We start from the raw sequence: 17,081 nt of genomic DNA on the forward strand, positions 1-17,081 counted from the left end.
CAGGGCGCAGAGCGGCAGATCGCGGAGCGGAAGTTCATCCCCGGAGCCGTTCTAGGAAACCCGGAGGACTCAGTTCGTCACTGATCCCGGGGCTGAAGTGGGCGTCGACGGGTGCACTTTGCTGTTCCAGGGAGCCGGCTTGGCAGGCGGCGGCGACGTGGAGCTAGGGCTAGGGCGAGAACCGGCGAAAAGCAAAGCCGGAAAAGGCAAGGGGGCGTTCGTGCGCTGACCACCTGTTCCTCCAGCGGAGTGCGACGCGCGCCGATTGGCTGGAGTGCCGCCCGGGTACCGGAAGTGGCCGATGCCCGTCGCCAGTGACACCGGGACAACAGCTGCGGGCTGTGTGCGAGCGGCCCAGCAGCGCGGAGCCTGAGCGGAGTGAGCGAGCGCGGGGCGGTAGCGGCCTGCGGTGAGACCTCATTCAGTCGCGGCTGTGGGGGTAGGCGGGGGCAGGGCTCCCAACTCCCTGGAGAGCCGAGCGGAAACCCTACGTTTAGGCCCGTTCTGACCGGGGTTCGGTTTGTGACCTTGAAGTTTATGCCTCCCTCCATTGCCCCCGCCCCCAGGCCTTCATTTCCACCTGCACGCAGACAGGGTGGCGCCTGGACACCGCCAGGGACCGTCCCAGCTCTGGTTTGGTGCCTGTCAGCCGTGGGGGCGGGAGAAGCAGGACACTCCCTTACGTCCCGAGGTGGGGACCCGTGGGAGCTGTGGTTTTCTCACACATTCCACCCCCAAGTAAACCGCTAGGACGAAATGGCGGGCAGTGTCACAAACTTAAGGCCCCAGTGGCAGATTGTGCCCTGTGCTGCCAGACAAGATACTGGATTATGAGGGGTGGTTGTGAAAAGGAGACAGGTTTGACCTGCAAAGATAGAGCCCTATTATGGGTACCAGAGGGAGAAGAGAGGAAAGGAGGATAACAGTGCCATAAATTAAGTATCACCCAGATTGGGAGAAGGAACTTATTTTTACAAACAGTTATTGACAGCAGCTCTGTGTCAGACATTATCCTAGGCTCTTTAGATACAATGATGAATGAAATATCCAGTTAGCCATCAAGAGCATTGCAGAGGCTGGGTGCGGTGGCTCATGCCGGTAATCCCAGCATTTTGGGAGGCCTAGGCGGGAGGATCACTTGAGCCCAGGAGTTCAAGACCAGCCTGGGCAACATAGTGAGACACCATCTGTACAAAAAATAAAGAAATTAGTTGGGTAGTTGGGTGTGGTGGCGCATGCTTGTAGTCCCAGCTACTTGGGAGACTGACGTGGGAGGATTTTCTTGAGCGCGGGAAGTTGAAGTTGCAGTGAGTCTGGGCAGTAGAGCCAAGACCCTGTCTCAGAAAAAAGGGAGGTATTGCAGATTCATTTTATATATATATATAAGACAGTTACACAAATTTACTTAACATTTACCAGGTATCTGAAATATGCTGGGTACCCAGAATACCAGGATGAATGGAACAGCATCCTTGCTTATGGTCTAGAGAAGAAAATAGGTATGAAAATTAATAATGCAGGCCGGGCGCGGTGGCTCAAGCCTGTAATCCCAGCACTTTGGGAGGCCGAGGCGGGTGGATCACGAGGTCAGGAGATCGAGACTATCCTGGCTAACATGGTGAAACCCCGTCTCTACTAAAAATACAAAAAATTAGCCGGGCACGGTGGCGGGCGCCTGTAGTCCCAGCTACTTGGGAGGCTGAGGCGGGAGAATGGCGTGAACCCGGGAGGCGGAGCTTGCAGTGAGCCGAGATCACGCCACTGCACTCCAGCCTGGGAGACACAGCGAGACTCCGTCTCAAAAAAAAAAAAAAAAAAAAAAAAAAAAAAAAAAAAAAAAAAAAAAAAGAAAATTAATAATGCAGTGGGGTAGCTGCTACAAGGTGAAGGAGTAGCTGTCTGCCTTAGAGCATGGGGGTCAGGAAAGAAAATGGAGGGGGTCAGCCGGGTGTGATAGCTCATACCTGTAATCCCAGCACTTTGGGAGGCCAAGGTGGGCGGCTCACCTGAGGTCAGGAGTTTGAGACCAGCCTGGCCAACATGGTGAAACCCTGTCTGTACTAAAAATACAAAAATTAGCCAAGCGTGGTGGCGCACACCTATAATCCCAGCTATGTAGGAGACTGAGGCAGGAGAATCACTTGAACCTGGGAGGCGGAGGTTGCAGTAAGCCAAGATCGCATTACTACACTCCAGTCTAGATGAAGAAGTGATACTCCGTCTCAAAAAAAAAAAAAAAATGGAGGGGGGTCTGTCCATGCCTCAGCCGAGGCTTGGAGATGGAGATGCTTGTGAAGTGCACAAAGTAGGCAGTAGATTTCCAGGAGGTGGGAATAACTTGTTCTCAAAGGCAAAGAAGCTTTAAAGAATAGAAAATGTTTAGGCCCGGCACGGTGGCTCACGCCTGTAATCCCAGCACTTTGGGAGGCCAGATCACGAGGTCAGGAGATCGAGACCATCCTGGCTAATATGGTGAGACCCCATCTCTACTAAAAATGCAAAAAAATTTAGCCAGGCATGGTGGCACAGGCCTGTAGTCCCAACTACTATGGAGGCTGAGGCAGGAGAATGGTGTGAACCCAGGAGGCTGAGCTTGCAGTGAGCCGAGGTCGTGCCACTGCACTCCAGCCTGGGCAACAGAGAGAGACTCCATCTCAAAAAAAAAGAAAAAAAAGAAAATGTTTAAACTGCAGGACACTAAGCATGACTGCACCTTCCAGCAGTTAATGGAGGGTGTGGGACAGGAGATGAGAAGGGGAAATGGGCTTTCTCGGGGGGACATTGTGAGCCATGAGAAGAAGTTTTTATTCTGTAGGCTTTGGGATGCAATAAACAGGAAGCGACATGATAACTATAGTACAGTGAAAGAGAGAAAAGGGCCAATGAAATGCTGGCTCAGAGGACCAAGAGAGAACCTCTTTCCTGCAGATGTTAGCGAAGACTTTGAGAAGGAGGTGATCCTTGTACTAACTATGGAATATCTGGTAGGATCTGGCCTTTCAGAGGTTGAGGAAAATCATTTGCATCAGTTAAGATGCTTTTGTCTGTAACACAACCCAACTCAAGCTGGCTTTAAAATATGTAAGTATATAGGCTCTCATAATTGGAAGGCAAGAGGTATAGGCTGGGCATGTTGGCTCATGCCTGTAATTCCAGCACTTTGGGAGGCTGAGGCGGGTGGATCACCTGAGGTCAGGAGCTCGAGACTAGCCTGGCCAATATGGTGAAACCCCGTTTCTACTAAAACTACAAAATTAGCCAGGCCTGGTGACGGATGCCTGTAATACTAGCTACTCGGGAGGCTGAGGCGGGAGAATCGCCTGAGCCTCAAAGGCAGAGGTTGCAGTGAGCCGAGATTGCCATTGCACTCCAGTGTGGGAAACAGAACGAGGCTCTGTCTCAAAAGAAAAAAAAAAAAAAAAAAGAGGTATAGTAGTTTCAGGATTGATTTAATCCTGGCAGCATCTCCCTTGTTTTTCTTTCTTCCTTTTTCTTTTTGTTTTTTTTTTTATTGAGGTGGAGTCTCGCTTTGTTGCCCAGGCTGGAGTGCAGTGGCGCGATGTCGGCTCATTGCAAGCTCCGCCTCCCAGGTTCTCGCCATTCTCCTGCCTCAGCCTCCCGAGTAGCTGGGACTGCAGGTGTCCGCCACCACGCCTGTCTAATTTTTGTATTTTTAGTGGAGACGGGGTTTCACCGTGTTAGCCAGGGTGGTCTTGATCTCCTGACCTCGTGATCCGCCTGTCTCGGCCTCCCAAAGTGCTGGGATTACAGGCGTGAGCCACCGCGCCTGGCCAGTATCTCCCTTGTTTTCCTTAGCTTTAGCTGCCCTTATCCACAGACTGGTAGTGAGATGGCAGCAGCAGGTATAGGCAATAATATATGGAAGTATTATCGTATGGTTCTCTCAGGATGGCAGGAAACTATTCTCAGAAGCTCCCAGCAAACTTCCTCAAAATATTGACCCAGATGAAGGTGGATGCCCATTTCTGAACCAGGAATTCCCGAATCCTTGTTGTTTCTGAACCAGTGCCTTGCAAGAATTAGGGCATTTATTTGACTGGGTTAACTCGGTTGGAGTGTGCTGCTGGAGTTCTTGGATGAGGTTAGATCTCTGGCAAGGAAAGCAAAGCCACTGCAAATATTTTTGCTCACATACCCTGTAAAATATTTTTGCTCACATACCCTGTAAAATAATTTTGGAAGGTTTGTATCTCTTTATGCACTTGCAAGTTGACATCCAAAACATTTCCATTTCTCATACATTTTAATGAGTTTCAAAGGATATTATTTTTGAGGTATTAAAAATTTTCAAAATAAAGCCTCGTCCCAGCTTCCCAGATACCTTCCCTTGGTTACCTTCCCTTGGAGCACAAAGACGGTGCTCGTCACATCTTCACCGTCTCTGTAACCTCCTTCTGTTAGCACCCCACTCCTCCGAGCCCCACTTCATTTCCATGCCTGTCTCACTCAGTCATCTCAGCTCTGTCCTGACTAACCTCCCTAGGCCTCACCTCCTCAGTCTTCCACCACACACCTCCCTGGATTCTCAAACTGCCAAAACTGCCACTGAAAGAAGTCAGGAGAGCATGGTGATTGGCCCCTCTTCACTCTGATGCTCTCCAGTGTGCTTGTTTCATCAGGAGGTAGTGAGGGTTAATGTCTGTATGTTGCTTAGCACTTAGTGAGAGCTTATCATTACCCTCCACATCAAAATGTCAGTGCTGCCTTGCTCATCTTCCCCTCTTCCGTATTTATCCCACCCTTGTGCATGCTACGTTGAAATCCAAATGCTTTTTCTGTTTCTGTTCTTTGTTTGTTTGTTTGTTTGAGACGGAGTCTCACTCTGTCGCTTGGGCTGGAGTGCGGTGGCACGTTCTCGGCTCACTGCAAGCTCTGCCTCCCCAGGGTTAATGCCATTCTCCTGCCTCAGCCTCCCGAGTAGCTGGGACTACAGGTGCCCGCCACCGTGCCCAGCTAACTTTTTGTGTTTTTAGTAGAGACAGGGTTTCACCATGTTAGCCAGGATGGTCTTGATCTCCTGACCTCGTGATCCACCCGCCTTAGCCTCCCAAAGTACTGGGATTACATATCAGTAAATACATATTTTTAAAACATTTTTTAAATTATAGGTGCTGGGCACGCCTATAATCCTGGCACTTTGAGAGGCTAAGGTGGGCACATCACTTAAGCCCAGGAGTCTGAGACCAGACTGGCCAACATGGTGAAACCTGTCTCTAGAAAAATTACAAAAAAATTAGCTGGGCACGGTAATGAGGCTGGGAGGTCAAGGCTGCAGTGAGCTGTGATTGCACCACTGCACTGCAGCCTGGGTGACAGAATAAGAGACCCTATCTCAAAAAATAAAGTAAAATTCTTGGGGGAGCGAAGATTGGGACTTGTATTACAAAAGGTCCAAGAAATGCAACAAATTATCTCTGTATGGCACGCTAGAGGATTTTCCACCACAGAGTGATGCACCATGGTGACCTTAAGGGGACAAAATTTTTAAAATATGTAATCACGTTGTCAGTCAGCTGACAGATTATGCCGTAATGTTTTACTACAGATCACCGTGTGGCTTTTTGGCAGATAAGTTCAAAAAGTTGTGATATTGCTATCATAAGAGATTGCTGTAAATGTAGATTTATGCAGTTTGGGCAAAATCAGGTCCAGTTACAGTAACTAGCGTCAGTTTGATAAGCATAACGGAAAGGTGGTTTTTAACTCAGAAAAGGTAAGCAGTCAGTTGTATTATATCTGCCCTGTCTGCTCTCGGGTTTAGGGGAGGGGAGGGGCAACCTAGATTGAGAAGAGGAAAAAAGTCCAAGCAGGAACTGGCAATGCACCATAATTCTGCTGCTTGGCCCCTGTGTTGATCTGCCTGTAGGCCAGATTTTGGGGAGAGATGGATACAGCACATTAAGAGTAGGAAAACTCCAATCATTAAGACTTTGTAGGGCAGGCGCAGTGGCTCACGCTTGTAATCCAGCACTTTGGGAGGCCGAGGTGGGTGGATCACCTGAGGTCAGGAGTTCCAGACCAGCCTGACCAACATGGAGAAACCCCGTCTCTACTAAAAATACAAAATTAGCCGGGCGTGGTGGTCCATGCCGGTAATCCCAGCTACTCGGGAGGCTGAAGCAGGAGAATTGCTTGATCCCGGGAGGTGGAGGTTGCAGTGAGCCGAGATCACACCACTGCACTCCAGCTGGGGAACAAGAGCGAAACTCCATCTCAAAAAAAAAAAAAAAGACTTTGTAACAGTGGTTTTCAAACCTGGCTGGGCATCAGAATCACCTAGGGCACTTGTTTAAAATACAGATCTCTTGGCCCCACTAGAGATTCTGAGACATCTGAGACGGGACCTGGAAATTAGTATTTTTAACAGATTTCTCAGTGGATTCTTTTATTTTTTTTTTGAGACGGAGTCTCGCTCTGTCGCCCAGGCTGGAGTGCAGTGGCGCCATCTCCACTCACTGCAAGCTCCGCCTCCCGGGTTCACGCCATTCTCCTGCCTCAGCCTCCTGTGTAGCTGGGACTATAGGCGCCCGCCACCGCGCCCGGCTAATTTTTGTATTTTTTTTTTAGTAGAGGCGGGGTTTCACCATGTTAGCCAGGATGGTCTCGATCTCCTGACCTCGTGATCCACCCGTCTCAGCCTCCCAAAGTGCTGGGATTACAGGCTTGAGCCACCGCGCCCGGCAGGTACCAGGAGTGGGGTTCTTTTTTCTTTTCAGATGGAGTCTGGCTCTGTCGCCCAGGCTGGAGTACAATGGCACGATCTCAGCTCACTGCATACTCCACCTCCCAGGTTCAAGCGATTCTCCCACCTCACCCTCCCGAGTAGCTGGGATTATAGGCACTCACCATCATGCCCAGCCAGTTTTTGTATTTTTGTAGAGATGAGGTTTCACCATGTTGGCCAGGCTGGTCTTGAACTCCTGACCTCAAGTGATCTGCCCGCCTCGGCCTCCTGAAGTGCTGGGATTACAGGCATGAGCTACCATGCCCAGCTCATGTAGATTTTCATCTAGGTAATATGGTCCTTTAGAAATTTTATTTCTTGTTGTTAATTAACAGATATCTGGTTTCTACATCAGTACTTTATGAATGAAGCTTTTTGAGCTTGCTTTCCTTGGGCGCATTGAAAAGACAAATTTAGGTCTGCCAAGTTGAGGATCCTATTCTGAGCTATGGAGCCCCAGTAGAGGTCTGCCTGTCATCCCCAAACTGAGGACCAGTGGTCAACCTGCACTCCTCCAGTAGCATCTCTGTCTTATCTCTCTTCAGAAACATTAAATTTCAGATTGAGAAAAGTGAGGAAGTGAGAAACGGAAAGATAGAAAATTGTATTTGGGAACGTGAATTTAGGCTATGAGAAGTGGTGTTTCCATATGAGTCTGAGGCCTAATGTATGGCTGTGCCTCTGGAAAAATCAACCAAATGGAGATTGGCTTTGATTGGTTTGTATGTGATAAAATACCCATAAAGCAGTATTTAACAAATGACATTGATATTGTGTTGCTGGCAGAATGCAAAGTAAAATAATGATCAGAGCCAATAAGATTTAGTTGGGGGGCCGGGCGCGGTGGCTCAAGCCTGTAATCCCAGCACTTTGGGAGGCCGAGACGGGCGGATCACGAGGTCAGGAGATCGAGACCATGCTGGCTAACACGGTGAAACCCCGTCTCTACTAAAAAAATACAAAAAATTAGCCGCGCGAGGTGGCGGGCGCCTGTGGTCCCAGCTACTCGGGAGGCTGAGGCGGGAGAATGGCGTGAACCCGGGAGGCGGAGCTTGCCGTGAGCTGAGATCCGGCCACTGCACTCCAGCCTGGGCGACAGAGCGAGACTCCGTCTCAAAAAAAAAAAAAAAAAAAAAAAAAGATTTAGTTGGGGAAGGCTTTCTGTGTTTTTTTGAGATGGAGTCTTGCTCTGTTGCCCAGGCTGGAGTACAGTGGAGTGATCTCGGCTCACTACAACCTGTGCCTCCTGGGCTCAAGTGATTCTCCTGCCTCACCCTCCCCAGTAGCTGGGACTACAGATGCACACCACCACGCCCGGCTAACTTTTTTGTGTGTATTTTTAGTAGAGACAGGGTTTCACCATGTTGGCCAGGCTAGTCTCGAACTCCTGACCTCAGGTGATCTGCCTGCCTCAGTCTCCCAAAGTGCTGGGATTACAGGCATGAGCCACCGCGCCTGGCCAGGGGAGACTTTCTGAATTGCAGTTTTTTTTTTTGTTTTTTGTTTGTTTTTGTTTTTGTTTTGAGATAGAGGCTCGCTGTGTCGCCCAGGCTGGAGTATAGTGGCACAATCTCGGCTCACTGCAAGCTCCATCTCCCGGGTTCACACCATTCTCCTGCCTCAGCCTCCTGAGTAGCTGGGACTACAGGCGCTTGCCATCATGCCCGGCTAATTTTTTGTGTTTTTAGTAGAGATGGAGTTTCACCGTGTTAGGCAGGATGGTCTCGATCTCCTGACCTCGTGATCCGCCCACCTCTGCCTCCCAAAGTGCTGGGATTACAGGCGTGAGCCACCGCGCCTGGCCCTGAATTTGAGTTTTAAACTAAGTCCTGGTTACTTGACTGGGGATAAATATATACCTAACTTCTGTTGTATCTTGTTTTTACTAAGGAAAAGTGACTTTCCATTTATTGTGGTACACACGTCGGCTCTATGAATGCTGATTTTGTAAAGAACTAGATGATGGAAAAGAAGCAACTCTAGGAGGCATGAGGATGAAAAGGAAAGACCAGAAAGGGGGTTGGAAGCAGATGGAGACTGAAATGGCAGCTTGTGGAACTTGCTCTTGGGTAGGGATGACAGAGAATGTATTTAAGACAGTACTTCCCAACTCAGATGGTACCATGGAGGAAGAAGACAGCTAAATTCTCGACAGTGGATTCTTAACAATGGTACAGATACACATTACCTATCATTTGCAAAGAGTTCAACAAAAAGGAGAAGTACAGTTTTTAGGTGCCCTCTCTTACTTCATGGGAAAATGAGAGAAGATGCTGCGATGGGGAAAGTTGAAGAAAGTTCCATCTCATTTTCGGGTGTAGCACAAAGAGCTTCTAAGACTTCAGGATTCCAGTAGGAGATCAGGTTCCTTCCAGGTGTCTGGGGAGGGGGACATTGCCAGGGCTTCCCTGATGAGTGACTGGAGGTGCCCGAGCCAGATGGTGTTAGTAAGCAACATCCTGTGGATAACGGGAGGCTGGGCAGAGAGAAGGGGAGTCCAAAGTCACCCCCAAATCTCCACTTTTCCCCTTCCTTTACCACATGACTGCAGCCTCCTCTGCTGCTCAGGGTCTTTTTTCTTTTTCTTTTTTTTTCTTTTTTTTTGAGACGGAGTCTGGCTCTGTCGCCCAGGCTGGAGTGCAGTGGCCGGATCTCAGTTCACTGCAAGCTCCGCCTCCCGGGTTCGCGCAATTCTCCTGCCTCAGCCTCCCGAGCAGCTGGGACTACAGGCGCCCGCCACCTCGCCCGGCTTATTTTTTTTTTGTATTTTTAGTAGAGACGGGGTTTCACCGTGTTAGCCAGGATGGTCTCGATCTCCTGACCTCGTGATCCGCCCGTCTCGGCCTCCCAAAGTGCTGGGATTACAGGCTTGAGCCACCGCGCCCGGCCACAGGGTTTTTTTTCTTCAGTGATCTCCTCCTTTCTTCACTCTTGACCCCTGTCTTTCTGCTGGAACTATTCCTTCTAATGTAAACATGTCCCTATCTCATCAGAGAAAAGCCATTCTCTATAGCACTATCTTGGTCTTCTCCTTTCATCCACTTTTTTTTTTTTTGAAAGCAGCAGCAAATTCATTATTCAGTCCACTACCAGCTGATTTTTGCTTCTGTCATTCCCCTGAATCTGTGCTCACAGTTCATATATGACTATCTATTGTCTCAGTAGACATTTTCTTCTTTTTCTTTTTCTTTTTCTTTTTTTTTTTTTTTTGAGATGGAGTCTCTCTCTGTCACCGGGGCTGGAGTGTAGCGGCGTGATCTTGGCTCACTGCAAGCTCCGCCTCCCGGGTTCACGCCATTCTCCTGCCTCAGTCTCCCGAATAGCTGGGACTACAGGCGCCCGCCACCTCGCCCGGCTAGTTTTTTGTATTTTTTAGTAGAGGTGGGGTTTCACCGTGTTAGTCAAGATGGTCTGGATCTCCTGACCTCGTGACCACCCTCCTTGGCCTCCCAGCGTGCTTGGATTATAGGTGTGAGCCACCATGCCCAGCCTCAGTAGACATTTTCTAATTCTTATGCTAGTGAATCTCAACTGCATTTGATTTTTTTTTTTTTTCTTTTTTTTGAGACGGAGTCTCTCTCTGTCACCCAGGCTGGAGTACAGTGGCCGGATCTCAGCTCACTGCAAGCTCCGCCTCCCGGGTTCCCGCCATTCTCCTGCCTCAGCCTCCCGAGTAGCTGGGACTACAGGCGCCCGCCACCTCGCCCGGCTAGTTTTTTGTATTTTTAATAGAGACGGGGTTTCACCGTGTTAGCCAGGTTGGTCTGGATCTCCTGACCTCGTGATCCACCCGTCTCCGCCTCCCAAAGTGCTGGGATTACAGGCTTGAGCTACCGCGCCCGGCTCATTTTTTTTTTTTTTTTGAGATGGAGTCTCGCTCTGTTGCTCAGGCTGGAGTGCAGTGGCGCGATCTCCACTCACTGCAAGCTCCGCCACCTCCCGGGTTTACGCCATTCTCCTGCCTCAGTCTCCCTGGAAGCTGGGACTACAGGCGCCCACCATGCCTGGCTAATTTTTTTTTGTATTTTCAGTAGAGACGGGGTTTTACCGTGTTCACCAGGATGATCTCGATCTCCTGACCTCGTGATCCACCCATCTCGGCCTCCCAAAGTGCTGGGATTACAGGCGTGAGTCACCGCGCCCGGCGTAACCCCTTGGTTTAGAAAAACCATCGCATAGTTGTGCATTGTCTGAAGGATGAAGTTCCATACATGCCCACACCCCCTTGAGAATCACCTTCCACAATGAACACTCTCACTGACGGGAAGATTGTATTCCTCAGATTTGCTGTAGTGCACAAATATACTGCCCTAAGCAAAGGCCACTTGAATATTAGTTCCAGGTTGTTTACCATCTGAACAAAGGTCAAGCTTATTCTCCTGACATTTGGACCCCTTGTCTGTGGTGGGGACAGCTAAATCCCCAGGACAATTTTATTAGGAATAGGTTTGGCCTCATATAATAACAAAACCCCCCCAATATCTTAAGCAAGGCAAAAGCTTATTTCTCTCTTGGATAAATGAAGTCCAGAGGCTGGCATTCCAGGAATGGTATGGCAGTGCCATGGAGTCATCAGGGACCCAGGTTCCTTCCAGCTATGATCCCCAGTCCTAGGGTATACCAGTATACTCATGGTCTAGGATGGTGTCCAGCTATCACATCATGCTCTGGGAACAGCATGGAAGACAAGATGGAATAAATGTATCCCCTCATCCTTCAGATTTCCTAGTAGTCCCATGTGTTTTCATTTGCATCTCACTGTCTCATTGGGTAGAATATGATCATGCGGCCAATCCCAACTGCAAAAATTAAAAAGCTGGGGAATGTGTTTTTTTTTAGCTAGGCTAATTGCCACACTACATAAATTTATTATTCTATTATCAGGCAATGGGGAATAAGAGATATTGGGGTAGGCAACTAAACATTTTTGCCACAACTAAAAATCTTTCTAAAAGTTTAAAAAATGTACTCCCCCCGCCCCCCACCGCCACCCAAGAAACAAGGTGTCTTGTTCTGTTGCCCAGGCTGGAGTGCAGTGGCACAATCACGGCTCATTGCAACCTTGACCTCCTGGGCTCAAGTGACCCTCCTACCTCAGCCTCCCCAGTAGCTGAGACTACAGACACATGCCTCTGCCCCTGGCCAATTTTTTTTTTGAGACGGAGTCTCACTCTGTCACCCAGGCTGGAGTGCAGTGGCGCCATCTCAGCTCACTGCAAGCTCCGCCTGCTGGGTTCACACCATTCTCCTGCCTCAGCCTCCCAAGTAGCCCGCCACCACGCCCGGCTAATTTTTTTGTATTTTTAGTAGAGACGGGGTTTCACCATGTTAGCCAGGATGGTCTCGATCTCCTGACCTTGTGATCTGCCCGCCTCGGCCTCCCAAAGTGCTGTGATTACAGGCGTGAGCCACCGCGCCCGGCCCAAAAATGTACTCTCTAAGATTTATGAAGGTATTAAGAAAATACTATAAGAGAGCTGATTACAAAATATGTAATTATCAACAGCATTAGTATATATAAAAGTAATAGCCAGTTACAAAATGTAAAAAGGAAAAGAGGTACAGAGACATGATGAACATAAAAACAACGTCAGAATAAGTTTGGACTACAAATTTATACTAAAGTTTACTTGGGAAGATATGAGAATAGACGGGAAAGGTCTGAAAAAGAAAACTGAGAGAGAACTTTCTCTAGCATCTATTAAAAATGTTAATAAAGCTAACAGGGGCCGGGCGCGGTGGCTCAAGCCTGTAATCCCAGCACTTTGGGAGGCCGAGACGGGCGGATCACGAGGTCAGGAGATCGAGACCATCCTGGTTAATATGGTGAAACCCCGTCTCTACTAAAAAGTACAAAAAAAAAAAAAAAAAAACTAGCCGGGCAAGGTGGCGGGCGCCTGTAGTCCCAGCTATTTGGGAGGCTGAGGCAGGAGAATGGCGTGAACCCGGGAGGCAGAGCTTGTAGTGAGCTGAGATCTGGCCACTGCACTCCAGCCTGGGCGATAGAGCGAAACTCCGTCTCAAAAAAAAAAAAAAATAAAATAAAATAAAGCTAACAGGTTGAACTGTTTGATATTAGAGAAGACACAGATCAGTGGAACGGAATAGAATCCGGAAGTTGGCCCAAATATAGATGGATATTTAGACTATGGAGTAGGTGGCATTTTAAATCAGTAGGGGAGAGAATTATTCAGTAAATGGTATTGACACAATTCACTAGCCATCTGGAGAAGATTAAAGCCAGTGGCTCGAAACATCAGGGAGTCAAAAGGTGGTGCTTCTGTGCTAGTTTCAGTTAAGACACATTCACCTTTTGAAGGGGTAAGCCCTGTATGTCCCCTCTGCTGCTCTACACAGCTGATGAGTACCAGAGAACAGGACTAAGAACAGTCCTCTTGTTACTCATTTTGCCGTTACTTCCCCTATACACCCAAAAGTTATTTCTATTAACTTGTCCTTTTTTTTTTTTTTTCCTTTTTTTTTTGAGACAGGGTCTCACTCTGTCACCCAGGCTGGAGTGCAGTGGTGCAGTCTCGACTCACTGCAACCTCTGCCTCCCTGGTTCAAGTGATTGTCCTGCCTCAGCCCCCCAAGAAGCTAGGAATACAGGTGCCCGCCACTATGCCCAGTTAATTTTTGTATTTTTAGTAGACAGGGTTTCACCATGTTGCCCAGGTTGGTCTTGAACTCCTGAGCTCAAGTGATCCACCCACCTCGACCTCCCAAAGTGCTGGGATTACAGGTGTGAACCACCATGTCATTTCTGTCCCTTCTTTCAACATTTATCATATACCTATCTATTAATATGGCCACCATTTTCCCTAGATGTTTTCTTTATCACCTTCAAGTTCTATCCCAACTCACCATTAATGTTATGGAACTTTTTTTAAATCAGCATCTCCTTACCATCCATCTCCTACTTCTCTCTTGAAATGTCTTCTCACTCCTGTTAGTCAGCATCCACTGTTTAGCATGTCCACCATAATCCTAAATCTTTACCTTCTTTTTGGCAGCATGCTGTCATGTCACCAGATACCAAGACTGTTTTGTTGTTCTGAGACAGGGTCTTTCTTTGTCACTCAGGCTGAAGTGCAGTGGTGTGTTTCAGCTCACTGCAGCCTTGACCTCCCCAGGCTCAAGCAATCCCCTGCCTCAGCTGCCCTCTTCCCCTTACCAAGAGTGTTTTTGAGTGCTATGAGAACTACATCAAAGCTCTGTTCTCCTACAGTGTTAGCTTCATTTCACTATGATACAGTCCCTTCACATACTTACCCTTTCTCGTTTCAGATTGTGAGATGGGGACTGAGAACAAGGAGGTGATTCCCAAGGAAGAAATTTCTGAAGAATCTGAGCCACATGGGTCAATATTAGAAAAATTTCCAAAAGTGGTTTACCAAGGTGATGAGTTTGGAGCAGGATGTGAAGAAGACAGGTTGGAGGGACATTCGAGAGAGGAGTCCATGGAAGAGGTTATAGAGCAGATGTCTCCTCAGGAGAGAGACTTTCCATCAGGGTTGATGATCTTTAAGAAATCACCCTCAAGTGAGAAAGACCAGGAGAAGAATGAGAGTGAGAGAGGCTGCAGTCCCAGCGCAAATCTGGTTACACATCAGGGAGCTACTACAACAGAGGGAGTAAGCGCATTTGCTACCTCTGGCCAAAACTTCATAGAGATTTTAGAATCTCACAAAACACAGAGAAGTTCTGTGGGAGAAAAGCCTCACGCGTGTAAAGAGTGTGGGAAAGCCTTTAATCAGAACTCACATCTCATCCAGCATATGAGAGTTCACAGTGGAGAAAAACCCTTTGAATGCCAAGAATGTGGAAAGACATTCGGAACTAATTCGAGCCTTCGACGGCACCTGAGAATTCATGCTGGAGAAAAACCCTTTGCTTGTAATGAATGTGGAAAGGCCTTCATTCAGAGTTCACATCTTATCCACCATCATAGAATTCATACTGGAGAGAGGCCCTATAAATGTGAAGAATGTGGTAAAGCCTTCAGTCAAAATTCAGCCCTTATTCTACACCAGAGAATCCATACTGGAGAGAAACCATATGAATGTAATGAATGTGGGAAGACCTTTAGGGTTAGTTCACAGCTTATTCAGCATCAGAGAATTCATACTGAAGAAAGATACCATGAATGCAACGAGTGTGGCAAAGCCTTCAAGCATAGCTCAGGCCTTATCAGACACCAGAAAATTCATACTGGAGAAAAACCGTATCTGTGTAATGAATGTGGGAAGGGCTTTGGTCAGAGTTCGGAGCTTATCCGGCATCAGAGAATTCATACAGGGGACAAACCCTATGAATGTAATGAATGTGGGAAAACTTTCGGCCAGAACTCAGAGATTATTAGACATATTAGAATTCATACTGGTGAGAAGCCCTATGTATGTAAGGAATGTGGGAAGGCCTTCAGGGGAAACTCAGAACTTCTTAGACATGAGAGAATTCACACTGGAGAGAAACCCTATGAATGCTTTGAGTGTGGAAAGGCTTTCAGGCGGACCTCTCACCTGATTGTCCACCAGAGAATTCATACTGGAGAGAAACCCCATCAGTGTAATGAGTGTGCAAGAACCTTTTGGGATAATTCTGAGCTGCTTCTCCACCAGAAAATTCATATTGGAGAGAAACCTTATGAATGTAGTGAGTGTGAGAAAACATTTAGCCAGCATTCCCAACTTATCATACATCAGAGAATTCACACTGGAGAGAAGCCTTATGAGTGCCAAGAATGTCAAAAGACTTTTAGTCGGAGCTCTCACCTCCTCCGACATCAAAGTGTTCACTGTATGGAGTAATCTGCAAAATAGGAAAGTTTTTAGGGGAAAAGCTAAAGTCCAACATATTCATTTGTTTATACTATGTGTCCCAAGTATTCAAATCAAATGAATGGACAGAATCTCTGTCCTCCCACTGATCTTAAACAGTGGGTTGAAGAAGATGAGGCACTTTTTTTTTTTTTTTTTTTTAAGTGGTGGGGTGTTGCTCTGTTGCCCAGGATGGGATGCAGTGGCACAATCATAACTGACTGCTTCCTTGAACTGCTGGGCTCAAGTAGTCCTCCTGCCTCAGCCTTCCAAGTAGCTAGGACTGCAGGTACTAATGAGGCACTTTTATGAATTATTCATTGAGAGGTTTCAATGTACTGAGTTAAATCGAAAAGCTATTTCAGGCCTTAATTTCCCCTCTGTCCTTCTTCCTTTCCCTTCTCCTCCCCCAGTGGATCACATAACAAACATTAAGGGTCTGTACCAGCCATCTTTCCTCAATTACTCTTCAGCAAAATTGTGGGAACAGGATTCCACCACCTCCTAAGAATGACAGAGTTGACTCACTGAATGTTACCCCCTGAAATATTAGAAAGTCATAACTTAGAAGACACACCTCATTTCTCCTGTCCACTGTTTAGCACTGGAATAATTTAGTAAGTTTTTTGTTTTTTTTTTTTATTTGAGACGGAGTCTTGCTCAGACGCCCAGGCTGGAGTGCAGCGGCGGGATCTCGGCTCACTGCAAGCTCCGCCTCCCGGGTTCACGCCATTCTCCTGTCTCAGCCTCCCGAGTAGCTGGAACTACAGGCGCCCGCCACCTCCCCCGGCTAATTTTTTTTGTATTTTTTTTTTTTTTTTTTTTTGAGACGGAGTCTCGCTCTGTCGCCCAGGCTGGAGTGCAGTGGCCGGATCTCAGCTCACTGCAAGCTCCGCCTCCCGGGTTCCCGCCATTCTCCTGGCTCAGCCTCCCGAGTAGCTGGGACTACAGGCGCCCACAACTGCGCCCGGCTAATTTTTTGTATTTTTAGTAGAGACGAGGTTTCACCGTGGTCTCGATCTCCTGACCTTGTGATCCGCCCGCCTCGGCCTCCCAAAGTGCTGGGATTACAGGCGTGAGCCACCGCGCCCGGCCAATTTAGTAAGTTTTTATTAGCTTCAAAGTTTTCCAGCCCTGCTATCAAGTTACTTTAGAAGATGGCAGCATTAATGAAGAAGCAGGGTCATTTCACATCTGTTAGGCTTCCTTATTCATCTGAAGAGGCTGCCATGATGGAGGAACTGCCAGGCAATTTACAACAGGGTTATAAGTGAAGGCCTTAGCATCCAGAGGGGCCGATTAGGCAACAACAGGGGATAAACAATTGAGGTCACACTACTTGGCACGGGCAGAAGCAGCTATTCAGGAGCTGTCCACGCTTCAGGGGTGCTCAGACTGACTGCTCCTAAGAATTCTGCTGCATACATTTTTGGCCCCATCTCCTGCCACTGCTGACAGATACTGTGACGGGAAGTAGTAGAGAGGACTGTGGCTTCGCCTCCTCCAGGCACCTGGCT

The 17,081-nt window shown here is 47.9% G+C and overlaps 1 protein-coding gene across 1 annotated transcript; it reads left to right on the forward strand.

The window, feature by feature from the left end:
• Positions 1-81: 81 nt before the first annotated feature.
• Positions 82-15,936, forward strand: ZFP3 (ZFP3 zinc finger protein). Its single transcript, XM_025362959.1, has 2 exons — positions 82-409; positions 14,033-15,936. Exon 2 carries the CDS (start codon positions 14,041-14,043, stop codon positions 15,553-15,555), a length of 1,515 nt encoding a protein of 504 aa, XP_025218744.1. The 5' UTR covers positions 82-409; positions 14,033-14,040; the 3' UTR covers positions 15,556-15,936.
• Positions 15,937-17,081: the final 1,145 nt, after the last annotated feature.

The sequence above is a fragment of the Theropithecus gelada genome, chromosome 16 (genome assembly GCF_003255815.1).
Source record: "Theropithecus gelada isolate Dixy chromosome 16, Tgel_1.0, whole genome shotgun sequence".
NCBI lineage: Eukaryota > Metazoa > Chordata > Mammalia > Primates > Cercopithecidae > Theropithecus > Theropithecus gelada.

Excerpts from the sequence above, each read along its gene's own strand:
- ZFP3 (XM_025362959.1), top strand. The coding sequence starts at position 14,041 with ATGGGGACTGAGAACAAGGAGGTGATTCCCAAGGAAGAAATTTCTGAA.